This window comes from Alligator sinensis, unplaced genomic scaffold, assembly GCF_000455745.1.
Source record: "Alligator sinensis unplaced genomic scaffold, ASM45574v1 scaffold349_1, whole genome shotgun sequence".
NCBI classification, from domain to species: Eukaryota; Metazoa; Chordata; order Crocodylia; family Alligatoridae; genus Alligator; species Alligator sinensis.
In genome coordinates this window covers 148,864-164,573 of record NW_005841856.1, presented here as the reverse complement: position 1 = coordinate 164,573, position 15,710 = coordinate 148,864, and the positions used below count along the sequence as shown (strand labels likewise).

At 43.7% G+C, this 15,710-nt stretch overlaps 1 protein-coding gene across 2 annotated transcripts in view; it reads left to right on the top strand.

Annotated features, from left to right (window-relative positions):
- Nucleotides 1–6,042: 6,042 nt before the first annotated feature.
- CDH5 (cadherin 5) overlaps nucleotides 6,043–15,710 on the top strand; it is a 59,165-nt gene continuing 49,497 nt past the window's right edge. Inside the window, exon 1 of one of the 2 annotated variants that reach the window (XM_006016416.3) lies at nucleotides 6,043–6,210. In XM_006016416.3, the coding sequence (XP_006016478.1) occupies nucleotides 6,160–6,210 (51 nt within the window). In that variant the 5' untranslated portion in view covers nucleotides 6,043–6,159. The remainder of the gene's footprint in view (nucleotides 6,211–15,710) is intronic. The other variant, XM_006016415.3, reaches the window with a different exon arrangement.

Genomic DNA, 15,710 nt, shown 5'->3' with positions numbered 1-15,710 from the left:
CCTTGCAAGGACATCAAATAAGATGCTACCCCTCCTTTAAGTCTCTAAAGCTGGAGAATTACTGTCCTGCATGCAAACTGCACATTGACAATGAGATGCAACAGATTAGAAATGACTTTAAATTGAAAGATGTATTTTGCTTTCAAAATATTAGAACTTCTTCTGGATTTACCCTAGCGTAATGGGTGTGTACACATGTACTAAGGCAATTTCAAATAAGGCAACTTAATTTAAGCCACCTCGGAGTGCACACATGTACAACTCCTTAATATGGTGGCAGCCATCTTGTGAGCTAAGTCAACTTAACTAATGTGGCTCAAGATAATACACCTTGAAGGTGTATTATTTTGCACTGCATTTAAGTTGACTATGCTCCCCATACATGTGTACACTCTGACAGTTAAGGCAACTTTAAAATGTTAAGCCAGCTTAACTGTCAGAAAGTTAGTACATGTATATGCACCCATAAATATTCATTTGGTTCCCTGTATATAACAGGGAAAAGTAATGGAGAATCAGTATTGATACAGATTGTAATAGCAAAGACTGAAGCAGCAGTCCTCCCCCAGAGTTAGAGCACTGAAAAATAGTAGACTATACAACACTTATACAGACTATTATGCATGTTGTCATCTGGCTGGCCACACAAAGAAAGATGTTTTAGTTTCAAGTCACCTGGCCAAGTCACCCAGCATGTGGTAAACAGGACTGTAATCATAAAATATAAACCTGAAAGACTATATCGGTTTCAGCATGGTTTTCTAAAAGTATAAATTCATCAGTTTCAGTGAAGTTACTCCTCATCTACATTAATGGATCTGAGAACATAATCAGGCTCACTGTGTTCACTGTACTAAGTGAAAAGTCAATCTCTGCCCACTGAAACGCGCTTCTCATTAGTAAAAGCCAAAACAGATATGCTTGTTTGGATTCAGGCAAACATCACGCTCAACCATAGCTGGATTGGCAGCTCTCAGAAATAAAGCTTGAGTGTTCCTGACTCCAGAAAAAAAAAAAAAGCTGTTTAACAACTTTGATTTTTACAATCGAAAGCAGTTCACATGATCTGCTTATATTGAGATCAACACTAAGTTGAGGTGAGGGCCTAACGTGGCATTTCAGGGGATTCCTTCAATAAATGTTTGCCCTCAAAATGTAGGGAGCTGGACTCAGCAGTCCAGGAAGCCCTTCTAGTCTTACTTTCCTATTTACCTAAACTACATAAGAGCTGATAGAAGTACTTGCCTAAACTAAACTGAAATGGAAGGAACTAGGTGTTCTGCAATGGTCTAAGCCAATGTTCTACATGAAAACAGCATAAAGATCAAATCCAGAATACCTAATGGACAAAGAGTGGAACTGGAACAAAAGGAGTCAAGGTGAAAAAGCTGTATATAGCTACTCCACAGCAATTTTTTTCAGACTAAGCCCTGAAGAGACATGTCATCAAGGGAAAAGACCAAATATCATTTAAGGTAGAAGAGATCTATGGATGTAGACAACCACCACAGAATCAATACTACAACATCTTTTGCTAAGGCAGTCAGCCACTTCCTAGTGCTTTCCATCTCATACTGAGCATTAATTCTCTTCAACTCTGAGTGGAACATACTACTTGCTAAGGATCCCATGTCTATCTGTACCTGTAGATTCCTTCTCTTTCTAGAAGCTTTCACTGTTTAGACAGAAATCCAAGCCTTTACCCAGTATGCTTCACATGAAGGGCCTGCAATAGAACTACAGTACTACCAACATACTCGGAAAAGGCAAAGTACATGGTAAATCTGCTAAAGTTCCATACATTTATATAAAGCTCTGTTTGGAGGCCCTTCCCCAGTAACGAGGATAATGTGGACAATCAGCCAATCCCCAGAGCTGCAGATTTTCTCTGCACACCTAGAGGACAGTTTGAAACCAAAAGTTAGGAGAAAATCAGTATTCCAGCATTTTAAGTTTGTTTTACCTACAAATTGAATTACAGGTTTTTAACATCTCTGAAAGCCAGACCCCTTCTATTTAAGTGCCTTTTTTGCAAACCTGGCACATGATGCCCAGAAAGCACAACAGTGAGAAAGCCTAGACTTAAACTGGTGACTTAAGAGCCTAAAAGGCTCTCTATTTGGAAGAACGTTTAACTTAAAATGCCCAAGTGCATATCACGTCATCATTATCTCTTAAAGAAAAGTCCAACAGAATTCAGCAGAGAGGAAACCCAGAGTATAATATGAAAGGGTTCTATGGACATGCAAGTGGGTTATACGAGAAATATTTCTCTAATCCAGTCAAAGTACCCCACAGAATTCTGAAATAATTCTCCATTAAATTGCATACAATGGTTGAAAAAGTCTATAAAGACATCAAACATTAAACTCTCTAGGACTTTTCAGAGGAGTACTATAAATTGGCCTGTCAGGCCAGGCTTCTCTTGGTCTACTATCTGGTACCATGTAAACCAATACAGCCTGTTCTATGGCCAGGCTGTCGGCGACTAAACTGGCACCCCAACCTGGGCTAGTCTGGGTGAGGAGGGATGTGGACACCCAGCGATCTAAAAACAAGGCCTGTCAAAGGGCATGAGATCCCTGTGAGCCAAATGCCATCCATGCCTGGAGAGGAGACGAGCACCACCAGATCACTTTGCCCAAAGAGTCACCGATGATGCAGAGCAACTCAACTAACCTCAGAGTGGAGGAGGGTTGTTACTAGGGCTGTGTGAAACACCATCATTTTGTTTCAAATTCCATTTTGAAGGGACAGTGTTTCATTTCATCATTTGTTTTGTTTCAAAGCAATGTCCCTTTCGTTTCATCAAAACTATTTCTCTGTTTCAACGTTTCGCCCATAGGTTATAATCAGGAATAATGAAAATGCCTAAACCATTGTCATTTATCGCCTGATTCAGATGCAAATTGTAGGGATGGTAGCCCCTTCTGAGGGCATGAAGCCTGCCAAGATTCAAGGAGATAGGTGCAGATTTCTCAGAAACCACACCTTGAAGTCTTGAAAGCAACATTTGCCAGCAGCTGTGCTCCATGGGGCTGGCAGAACAGATCAGAGCCCAGCAGCAGGAGGCAGGCAGAGTGGGGCTGGGCCCCATGGGGCTGGCAGAGCCGATTGGTGCACAGCCTGGCAGTGGGAGGTGGGGAGAGCCGGCACTGCACTCTGATCAGGTCCGCCAGTTCCATGGAGCGCAGCCCAGTAGCAGGAGGTGGACAGAGCCAGTGCTGTGCTCCACCTCCCACTGCCAGGCTGAGCTCCATGGGGCTGGCAGAGCTGATCGGAGCATAGCCCAGCAGCGGGAGGTGGGCAGAGCTGGCGCTGCACTCCATTCAGCTCCGCAGCCCCACGGAACACAGTCCAGTGGTGGGAGGCGGGAAGAGCTGGGGCTGTGCTCCATGGGGTTGGTGGAGCCAGCCGGTTCTGCCCACCTACCAGCGCCGAGCTGTACTCCATGGGGCTGGCTGAGCCGAGCAGAGCGCAACCCGGAGGTGGGAGGTGGGTAGAGCTGGCACTGCCCTCTGGTCAGCTCCACCAGCCCCACGGAGCACAGCCCAGTGGTGGGAGGCAGAGAGAGCCAGGGCTGCGCTCCCCGCTGCGCTGAGCTACATGGGGTTGCAGAGCCGCTCGGAGCACAGCCCTGGCTCTCCCCTGCCTCCCACCACCGGGCTGCTTCGAAACTCGAAACATTTTGAAACTTTCAAAAGATTTTGAGTGCCTTCATTTCATTTCAAAACTGTTTCGATGCTTTTTGTTTCATTTCAATTTCACTGTTTCAAGCTCAAAATGTGTCAAAACAGCTTCGAAACAAAACACTTGGCGAAATTTTGCACAGCCCTAGTTGTTACAGCATCTAAAGTGCCCCAATGATCACAGTGGCCTCAAGACTGACTTGACAAAAAATTGGCTGATCCAAATCATGGATCTCAATGCTGCCGTTCAGACCTATTGTTCTAGTACATGCAAGGGAAGAAAGGCCTGGATGATCAAATCTAACTAACAACCAGGTTGTTACAATGGGACTCATTCATAGCCCATAAAGGCAAAGAAAAATCTTTACACGCTTTATATCAGGCTCTAAGGTCCTTAAGTTGATAGAACAGCAATCCAACTGTATGCACTTGCAGAACTAAAGAGCATCGTTGTAGAAGATGCATATATTTTTTAAATCAAGGAACATGAAGAGCTCTCTTTTCTTTGCCCCATTCTTGGTTTAGGCTAGCTAACAAGCATGTTTTCTCCACAGGTACCAAGATCAAAGGACATCAGCAGTCAAACACACTTGGAATCATTTGCAAAAGTAAATGGTATCTAGGATTGTTGTCTGCCCTGGGTACCAGCCTATCCTCCACAGATAACTACAGTTCACTGGGAACCTCCCATCAATATCCTTTCCATTTCTCCCTCTTCTTTTTCCTCAGCAATGAAATAGGAGTGGCTTATTTTATTGCAAGGAAACTTAATTGTAATCAGTCTCCTTAAAAAAAGGTTTTGAAAAATGTCCCCTCATTAGTTGCTTAACCTTCCTGAATAATTAATGTATCAAAATTTTAAAATAGTAATTTGTCTTTGCTGCAGCATGTCATAAAAATGTGCAGTAATGTAACCAAAGCTCAGTCTTCTGGAAAGCTGGGAAATCAATCCCATTACCTGTGCTAAGTCATGATGAAGAATAGGGGTGAGAGTACTTAACTCTGGATCATTATTATTTAAAGCCTTCCGTAAGAAATGTCACCAAATGTGCAACATACATCACGATGTGGTGACAACACCTCAAAATTAGTTGGGTTTTGTTTTTTGGTTGTTTGGGGTTGTTGGGGTTTTTTTGGTTTTTGGTTTTTTTTGTGGGGGGGGGGAGGGGAGGGGTTAAGACTCATGTTTCTTAGAATTTCTCCTGAATTAGTCCATTTAAAATTTCCTCCTGCTTTAAACATACAAAATAGTGGATAGACATTCTTTGTTTTTAAGCTGCAGCAAAAGTAAAGCATGTTCTGCTGTTCAAAAGCAGGATCGCAGCATTCTGCCTAAGCTGTAGGAAGGCCCATTTGCTTATCATGCTGAGCTCACTGGACTATATCCTACCTTAAATTTCAAGAAAGCAACACTCACTGCAGTCACTGAGGCCAAAATCAAACCCTCATTGGTCTGCAATTAAACAGCAAATCAAGCCAGCTAGCATAACACAAGCTATCCTCTTGGAACATTGATCTTTTCCCCTTTCCTCTCTCCCAAAAATTCCTCCACTTGAAAATGTCTAATACAATGAAGGCAATACATGTTATTCAGTGATTCTTCTCCTAAGATTTTTTGTTTGTGAATCTTGGGGCCCAACTCTCTACTGCCTTACATCTTGGGTCATCACTTCCACTTCTGGAATAGTCCATAAAATCTAAACAGCGTTTTGTCTACCATGCACAGGTTGGGATCATTACATAAAGTGCAAGGCAAAGAAGTTGGCACTGGGCTGGAAATTTGCAACCAATTTCTGTTCTCTGATTTGCTGAAGCCAGATCTATCAAATCTGTACAACTGTTACCAAGACCAGCATGCGGCTCATCCCAGAATTTCAATATATCCCAGTCCTCTCACACTAGCAAAGGCTGGCTCTTAAACTTTTTATAAGAACTCCTGTTTGATGGACTTTCAGCCTTTGTGGGTGGTGTAATAATCCTGGTGGAGAGACAAAAACACTCCCATCTGCCTGATGGGAAAACAAATCTGAAAATAAGCCGGAGACCATACTCTTCAAATAGTGAGAATAAAAATAAAAACAAGTGCTAAGTTAGGATTTTTAATAACCCCTAAACTGAAAATGATCAGTAAGAAAGATACTAAATAACAGCACTGGCTTTATATTACTCTTACAGGCCATTTCCTTTTATTCAGATATGTATTTGTTACACCCTCTGAAAGGCAAGTCTAGCAAAATGACTCTAAGTTTATCTTGTTTCCTCCACTCCCTTTTCTCACTGGCATTACTAAGGTTTGTAACAATAACAGGATGCAGGGATGCAGGATGGGAAAAGCTGGCCCCCAGCTGGGAAACCTTGGAGACTGGAAAGCTGAACACTCCCAGTATTACCTAGTGAAATTAAATCCTGATTTTATATCTGTTCCTCACTCTCCGAGTGGTGCTCATGATTTCTGGATATTGTTCATTTCATGTTCTTAATTTGGGATAAAACTGAAGCTTCACCAACTCCTGGGGATCAGGTAAGGGACAGAGGATATTATTACTTTTAATTTCAAGAATTTTTCCTCCCGGATGGCTGACAGTTTGGAACTGGCTTGAAATTATTTGATGATTCTGAAGTTCATGTTCTGCATGTTAGATGTATTTAGAGCACCCTCGGGGCCCAGTATCGCTGGCAGAATAACCATTGACACCAATGGAGTTACTGCCAATTAACACTGAAGTGAGAGGAGAATCGGGTTCTCTACATCTGCATCTAATGGTCCCAGACTGTGAAGAATATTTAGACTCAAAGAAGTGATTCTTTTGGTTCAAAATGATCAAATTATGCTGCCAGTAGATGTTTTCAATAAAACAGAAAAACAGAAATCAACGCAACAAATTGCACTTGGGGACCCTTTAAGAAGGGATTCCAGTTGCATTACAGACAGCAATAGGCTTGATATTTTGTCATTGAACTAGCATACACGATGTTATATCTTGTTTTTTTTAGACATAAACATATTGGATGAAGGTTGCATAGGTCTTTGGCATTCTTTTTCTGTTCAAAATGTAACAGTGGAATTGTAGTATGGTTGGAGCTAAGAACCAAAGGATAGCACCTCTCATGTTCATTGGCTGCCACTAGGCAGATCTGTATGACAGGAGGTTCACTTTTAAAGACTTACAGTGACATTTTCAAAAGCAGCTAAGTGACTTATGCTCCTAAGTCTTATTTTCAAAGTGAATCATGCATTTTAGGAGCCTGATCTCCACTAACTTTCAATGAAACTAAGGCACCTAATTGGTTTAGGCACTTTTGAAAATGTTACCTTGGATCATTCAAGTTTTATGACACTCATTTAACAACTAGGGGAAAAACCTCATAGATTTCTCTAGGAAACCTCTGGCTTTCAGCTGTCCAAATTTACCATGTTTTCTGGTAAGTTATTTCATGCAGAAAGCCTTGACACAAGACATCAGTTGAAAGGGTTTTTATGCTGCCATAAGCATATAATGTTTTACACAGGAGATCCCTTGACTAACAAGTTTGCAAAGACAAATGTTTATGAATAAGAGATGAATAAATGCATCTTTTTGGGTTGAAATTATAGTCCATGTGTCAGGAGATATAGTGCCTTACTGTGCTGTGTTTAATGCTGTATAAAGAAAAGGAAAAAATGAAGGCTTCAGGAAAAAGACAGAATAGGTTGAACTTTTGTGAGAAAACCTGAAGAAGTCTCAGCTATTCAAAGCATTTAAGTTGGCTGCTACTGAAGTTAACATAAGTAGGATTATTAGATTCATTTCTGCCTCTTCTGATTATAACTGCTGATATTATAGTAGTTGTTATTTACATTTATAAAAGCATCTACCCTGTGGTTCCTTGTGGGGAAAATTTAGGAAAATCTATTAACAGAAGCAACTCAAGATATATACAAAATCTTAACATGTTAATTAATACTATGAATCAAAACAACTAATACAGCAATGCAAATGCTTGCTTTAAAAAGGTTTGGTATCTTTAAGGGTGGCTTTGAATCCTGAAACAAGGGGCAAACTAAAGAAGAAAAGGACATAAGGCTAGGTTTCTTCTGTTTCTGTTCCCCACAACCTACTGAGAACAGTCAAAGAGGTTGCATGCAATAAAACAAATGAACTGGAATACAAAAAATAAACTCTCAGTACTCTGATGCTAATCTGAGCTCTGTATGGAGTGCTCAGATTTATTTGGCTTTGGAAATGTTACTGCACTGCAAACTGAAATATTTTTTAGCTGATGCTTTCCATTTTATAACAATAGTACTTCAACATTATGTTAAAACCTTCATTTCAATATTTAAAATGAAAATTGAGCCACAACAGATCTATTTCATTGAATAATCTGGATATTTTGTATAGGAACAAAAGCTAGGTTCAATACCCAAGGAGAAGTATATGCAGAGAAATTTTCATTTAAATAGTTAATAGCTTTGAAAAAATATTTGCCAAAAGAACATGCCTGTCTCATATCCTGCTTTTGTTGAGAGGAATAGAGCAGCTCAAAACAGGATATAAGTACATGGATTTGTATACTTTCTATCTCAGAAGCTCATCTGGTTTATAGCCCTTACCAAGATAGACTATAAGAATATAAATTAATATTCAAAAGAGAATACTTTCCCTTTTCAAAAGAAAAAGAGAGAAAAAAATCATAGAAATACCTTTTGTTGTCAGGTTACTTATCTAAAACACTTAAAGCAAGCAGATAGTGCATTATTTTTGTGGAAGGGAAGGCCTATTAATGTTTAGTTATGACATATTTTTAAAGTGATTAATCAATATGATTACTGTAGCCATCTTTTCATCATTTTGGTTTCTAGAAATTTATTTCAGAAAGGTCCAAATTGTAATGGCAAGCAGGAAAAGAAAAAAAATCCTGCTAACTTCATGAGATATCTGTGTTAAGTGGGAATATTTCAAGCTGGGTGAAAAACATAAGATTGACAGGGTACTTCCCATTCTTCTTTCCTGGATGTTTAAAATGAGATGAGCCCTAATAGTTTATCACACAACGCATGCTGGGATGATTAGTTTTCTTCCTGCACTATTATGTGTCAGAAACTGGTTATTTGTACAAATTGGAGATTTGCCAAGCTACAGAGAGGGAAGATTTGTAAAGGCACAAAAAGACACTCAGAAACCCAATTCACATCAACTCAAAGTGGCAGTTGGGCTCTTACCTCCCACTGATGCCTTTGAAAAAGTCCCTCCAGAATCAGACTTGTATGTGAATATCAAAAACACCCTGCTTAGGTCTAGACCCCAAATTTAGTTTGGCTCACTACTAAGAGAAGGGGGTGTTTGCTCAGCGCTGCTGTACAATCAGGTTAATAACTTCTAGCAGTGTTGTGGAGTCAACAAGCCTGGTGGACCTGCCCTAGGACCCTTTCGGCTGCAAACAGAAAAGATTTAGAGTCACAGGGTGATAGGATCAGCAGTCATCCTATCCCAGGAGTGGGAGATATGAATATGTTGAATCTGTATTTGGGAATCTAAAATTTTTTCTGTTGAATCTGCTAGTGCCAATGCTTGTTGAGTTTTACTTTATGTCCTCAATATATTCTATGTATGCCTGCCAGTCTGGCTGCACTCTTTCCCATGCTTTTGCCTGGAGTCACTTATTTATGAAGGCCTTGGGAGCAGAATAACAAGGATCAGTCCCATAAACTGTGCCATCAGTATATTATTGGATGTGCTTTGTGCTCTAACACCCAGTGGGTAGTGTTGCAAGTGGGAGGGGAAAGGAGAGGAGCTCTACTGGGGCAGCCCTCTCCAAACTGCCTGAACAATGGCAGTAGGACGGGGAATTCTGGTGCTTTCTCAAAACTTCCTGTGATGTCAGGAACAGCTACTCCAAGCTCTCCAGATAGGAAGGGGATGGAGATGTTTGCAGAGGGTTGGGGGCTGAATCTCCAGCTGGGGGGCATGGGGAGGATGGAGGGACAAGTTAATGAACACTAATGAATGAAGTAGACTAGTTTGACCCGGCTCCAACCACACAATCACTCCAATCAGTGGAATCCCTAAACTTCTTCAAGTACCCGCTTCCAGGCCACCGTTCTGAGGGTGAAGCCTGGGACTGTGGAGCAGTCCACAGCAGATAAGCAGGGATCCTGGTTTTCCATTTCATGGATTGTCCCCATTAAAGGAGAAAAACATGGGTTTTCCCATTGAAGTAAGAAACCGCGGGTTCCCCTTGCAGGTTGGCAAAATTCCAGCCTGTAAGGAGCTGCTCAGGATTGGGGACAGGGCAACTGGAGGCAGGGGGTGCTACATGCATGTTTGCATGCACACACATGTGGCTGGCAATACAGCTAGGAAGGGTGGTGGAAGCAGCTCCATCCACATATGTCTATGGGATGGGGGGGAGAAGGGGGGCAGCGCTGAAAAAGTTGCAGCAGGTGGCAGGAGCAGTGGCAAAAATGGGTTGGCATGGCTGGAGCAGGCAGGAACATGCAACCATGGGGCACGGCCAGGAAGCAGGATGGAGCCATGGTCAGCTTGTCCCAGGGGAGGTGCAGTTCATCCCAGGGGGAATGCGTGGCCTCAGGGCCCAGCCAGGGAGCAGGACTGAGCCACAAGCAGCTTGGTCCCGGGGGGGGCAGTTCATCCTGGGGGGGAATGCACAGTCGCACGGCCCAGCTGGGGAGCAAGACAGAGCCACAAGTGGCTCATCCCCGGGGCAGAGGTTCATCCCATGAGGGGTGGCCTCCCACCGCTACGTGCACTTGTGGGGAGCGGTCAGGCCCCATTGTTCACCCAAATGCCGACCACAGAGAGCAACCCTGTGCATTCATTTTTCAGGAAGAAGCCAGAGCCTGGGGGCATCGACTGAGCTGCCACCAGGTGTCTTTTTTTTTTGTTGCAATTTTTGTAATTTTCTTTTAGGGCTGGAAGGGACCTCAGAAGACCATTTAGTCCAGCCCCCTACCCGAGGGGCAGGAAATCAGCTGGGTTCATAGGATCCCAGCAAGATGAGCATCCAATTTTCTCTTGAAGGTGTTTAATGTAGGTGCTTGAACCACCTCCAATGGCAGGCTATCCCAGACCTTGGGGGCTCAGACAGTAAAAAAATTCTTCCTTTTGTCCAGCCTGAAACGGTCTTGCAGTAGTTTACAACCATATGACTTTGTCATCCCTTAGGGCACTCTGGTGAACAAACGTTCCCCCAGATCCTGGTGGTCACCCCTGATAAACTTGTAGGTGGCCATCAGATCACCCCTGAGCCTGCGCTTTTCCAGGCTAAAGAGCCCCAGGGCTCTCAGCCTGTCGTCGTAAGGTCTGTTTTCCTGACCTCTGATCATGTTTTGGAGGGAGTTCCTAACGGGCAGCTGGCAGGGGCAGGTTAGGAGGTGGTAGGGTACCCTGAGCTCCTGGGGCCAGGGCCAGGCAGGAGGTGCTGGCTGCAGGGAGCTTGCAGCTACTCTGCTCCCCTGCCTATGGGACACTGTCACAGAAGCTGCTTCTTTCCACACCCATCCCCCTTCCCCACACACTGAGGGCCCCCTCCAGCATGGCTGGGGAGGGGCAGGGAGCTGCAGGTCAGGAATGAGAAGCACTGGCAGGGTTTCCCTCCAGCTCACTGCCTCCTCTTCCACCCCTCCCCATGCTGAGGTGAGGCCTGCACCCCCACCACTGCAGTGCCCTGGGCAATTACCTTCTACCTATAGGTTATGGTCGCAGGGCAGAGGAAACTGTACCACCTGCCAGACCCAGCAAGGGGTGTCAACAGCCCCCACCCTATTCCCCAAACCCAGAAAGGCAGCCAGGGTGGTCCCAGCTGTGGCCCTAGCCCCCTCCCACCCTGAGGGGCTGCCCAAGGGACTTCTTTACAGCCTGCCCCCTCCAAGCCAGGGAGCCTGCCCCAAGCCTTCCATCCCTTTACACCTCCTGCAGGCATGCCCCTAGCCTCCCATCGCTCCACAGACCCTAGGAGCCTGCCTGCCTCACTCCTACTCCACATCCTACACGCTGCAACTTCATAAAGCATTAAGCAAGCTTTGGAAATGGGCATTTGGAACTAGCTGACCTGAAACATAAGCAGTTGTAAGAATAGGAGTGTACTAACTGAGAAAGCAACAGTATTTATTTACAGCTGTTTACCTGCATTTAACTCCATTCTCTGTTAATCAATCATATAGATTAAAGAAGCCAGGGAGAAAAAATGTGTGATAGAAATTGGAGGTTCAGAGAAAATCCCAAGAATTCGTGATAGAGCAGTGAGATGTGTCTTTGTGGTAGCAGCAAGTATGTCATTTTATCTTTGTGTGTCTTCATATGAGCCAGTGGGTTTTATAGTTTTAAAAAAAAATGTTATAGGCAGTTTTAATGAAGCCTGAACTGGTCATCTCCATCTGACCAGTAGGGTAACTGGTGACCCCATTTAACCAGTTACCCTGGTCTAACCAGTGACACAAGTCTAACTGGTGACCTCAGTGATTTTGTGTGGCTTGGTTCTCATTGTGGACAAATGATGGTTCAGTTCTGGTTCAGGTTCAAATAAATCATCAGTTCAAACCAGTTCTTAGGTTCTGGTTCAATTCCAGTTCAAATCCCAGTTAGACCAGAAAGCAGTGGAACAGACACCTTGGGAAGCTATGAACTCTCCAGCACTTGAGGTGTTCAAGAAGAGGGTAGTCAGCCATGGGTTAGGGATATGCCAATGCTCCTGCTGAGACTCAGTCCCAGAGGGTCCTGGCTACGGGGTCTTGCCCCTCCTGTTCAGGGTCAGACAAAAGCTGCACTGGGGTCAGGAATAATTTTTCCCTTAGTCATATTGGTACAGACTGGGGAGGGAGGTTTGCCTTCCTCTGCAGCAGGGGCATGGCTGAGATCCCCCATAGGTATCTCACAGCAGCAGCTGAGGGGCTGCACGGAGGTGAGCCCTGCAGGCAGTGCCAGTTGGCACCCAGCAGCCCTGTGTTGCCCCTGGTAGGCTCTGGTAGGGCATGCTGCCATTAGCTCTAGGGTGGGCAGGCCCTGTGGGTCAGGAGTGAGGTGCACTGGCAGGGCTGAGGGGCTGTGGCTTGGGAATGGGGGCAACAGCATGGGCAGGACCGGAGCACTGGCATGTCAGGGCTGCTCATCGGCACAAAATCAGCAGTGGGGGAAGCCGCAATTAGACCTGTGTCCTAGTGCAGGGGGTGAGCTGCTGCCAGGATGAAGCAAGTGGGGGGTAGGCAGGAGTTGCAGATCAGGAGTAAGGGGCACCAGCATGGTTGCAGGGAGTGGGGGGACTGTGGCTTGGGAGTGAGGGGCACTGGCATATCAGGGCTGCTCAGAATCAGAAAGCAGAGGGGACAGCTGCAGCTGGACCCACATCCTGGTAAGCGAAGGGGACAGGGGGCACTTTGATTTTCCATGATAAAAAAAAAACCAAAATCAAATGCCAAAATATTTAGAATTTATTTTATTATAATGATGGAGGCACTGGTAGGCTTTCAAATTGCTTTAAAATTATAAAGCTATAAACAAAATATTGTGTTCAACTGATAGCTATATATATATATAAGGATGTTTCATTTTAATCACAGAAAAACACAGCTATTGGGTTTTTTATTCAAAGAATTTGGGATTTTTTTTTTAACAGAGAAAACCAATATCCCTGCTGATAAGCTACTGAATTTGGTCTATTTGTATCCTTTTTGGAGAAAACAGGGTTTATAGCACTATATTCTCCAAATTCAAACTATGCCCAACTTACATGTTCTCAGCTTTATACTTCCATAAGTGCCTAGGAGCCCCATATTTGTAATGAATACATGTTATACGTACCAATATTCATTCCGTTCTTCTTTTTTTAAACCTTCCTTCTGAAACGCCAATAGATTCCACTATACTTTATGTTATACTGTCAACCAACATAATGTTTAAAAAGATCCCTAGACTCCATTAAACAAAGAATTATTCAGTCTGGAAATGAGTGACACAGTAGATAGGAAATGTTACACAAATGCAGCTTCCCTTTAGAAAGATGATTAGACCATTACAGAGCTTTATGATGCAAAGCACGCTACTTCACAAACATAGACATAGGTGACGTGTAGGGGAACCATGGGGGGGGGCATATGCCCCCACCCCCTGAAATTTGCTGTCGGCGACATCTGCATCGCCACCTGCAGGCAATCGCCACTCGCCACTCCCCCATCCCCTCCACCCCGCCGCTGACGCCTGCGGGCGGTCACTGTGCCCCCCAGCCTCAGGAGGCATGAGTCATTCATGAACTTAGAAGCTCTGTACTCTAGTGACTTAGAATTTGCTAATGACCCATAATTAGTATAGTGTCAGTGCTACCAGTAACAAGCCAGGAAGATGACATACATCTTCAAGAGGAGGAAATGGATAAGCTTCCCCTTTGAAACATGTTGATTCATTGCAAGTGTGCGTGACCTGCCCTTTATTCCCTATATGGTCTCCTCTTTGATTTTACTGAACAAAGATGACATGTTTTCAAAAGAAGCACCCCCCCTTCCCCCCCCCCCCCCACTGCCTCCCTGGTGTCCTTTTTTGATACTGGAAATATGGTAACCCTCCTGGGAGGAGTAGTGAGTGGGGATCTGAGGTGCTGGGGAGGGCAGTGGGCCTGATCTAGGCCACCAGGGCAGGGGGCCAGAGTGGCTACACCTTAGCATAACATGAGCTGGGTAGCACAGACCAGAGGGAATCCTGCCCTAGAGTGGCATAACTTTGAGCTGCCTAACAAGTCCTTAAAACTAGTTTCAGGTGTTAATGGGTGGACAATCCAGGGAGGTAAGAGCTCCAGGAGCCACCCAAAAATACTCTGTAACAAGGCTCTCAGCTAGATGTTTTCTCCATATCTAGATTAAGTTCTAAAATGTAAAGGGCTCAAGTTCTTCAAAGCAAACACAGTATCACCAGCCAAAACCATTCAAAAAGTATGAGTCAGGCTGAAAAAAACCCAAAACAACGATTCTGTGTATAAAAACACAGATCCAGGAGCTGGGGCTTTTTGAACAAAAACGTATAAAGCTCATGATAAATATAAGGGAAAAAACCCACTCTCCTACCATGTCATTCAGTTGATTCTCTCATAATGCATGGTGTCTACAACAATGGAAATGCTACACAAAGGGTTTGTGAGCACAGGGGGACTAGAAAAGGTCTGAAAGGTTAATTAGGCCTGTGTTGGAAAACTCTTTAGCTAACTACAGGAAGCAGAGAAGAATGACATGAGTATTTAAAACAAAAAGAATGCTGAATATTATAGGACGCTGGTCCATAACACACCCAATAAAGACCATTATAGATTCACCCTCCCTGGTGTCTGCAGCCACCTACTCTTACAGAAAGAATTAGGCACGTGCAGTGGGATCTATCAGAATAGATAGCAATAATATCTTTACTGTTTTCTTTTCAAATTATGACAACCAACATTAGGTTTAATTACCCTAAGCACCAACATGTAAGAAGCTGATTTAGCTTAAAAGTGCCCTATGAAAAAGATCACGAGGGAGATTTAAAAGAACATGATATTTATCATGTACAGGTGCCCGGATGTTGGGACACTTCCTGATCAACATCCCTTGCTCAGAACTCCACATCCAACTGCTGTATGAAGCTTCTCTGTCATTGAAGTCTGCCTCCATTTTAAAACAAGAAAGCAACAAAAGCTTTGGTTTGCAATACATCATTCTTGCTCCACAGAAAGCACCTTTTTCCTATTTTGGCTTGTACCAGTTCTTACAGCTCAGCTACAGCCTTGGCTAACATGTACAAAGGCAAGAGTTAAACATACATTCACACTTTATTTTACCGCAGATAGAAAAGAGTCTGGTTTCTAATTAGAGCAGGACACAGGGAAGGCTTTTTGTAGAAATTTTCCCTTCTATGCTGAGACAAAAGAACTTGTGAAGTGTTTCCAAAAAATAAAAATAAAAAAGAGCATAGAAGGAAAGAGAATGACTACAGCCAAGTAATAAGGACTCTTGCCTGGGATCACTGCCCTATCCCTCTCCTATTTCTCATGTATACATGTTTG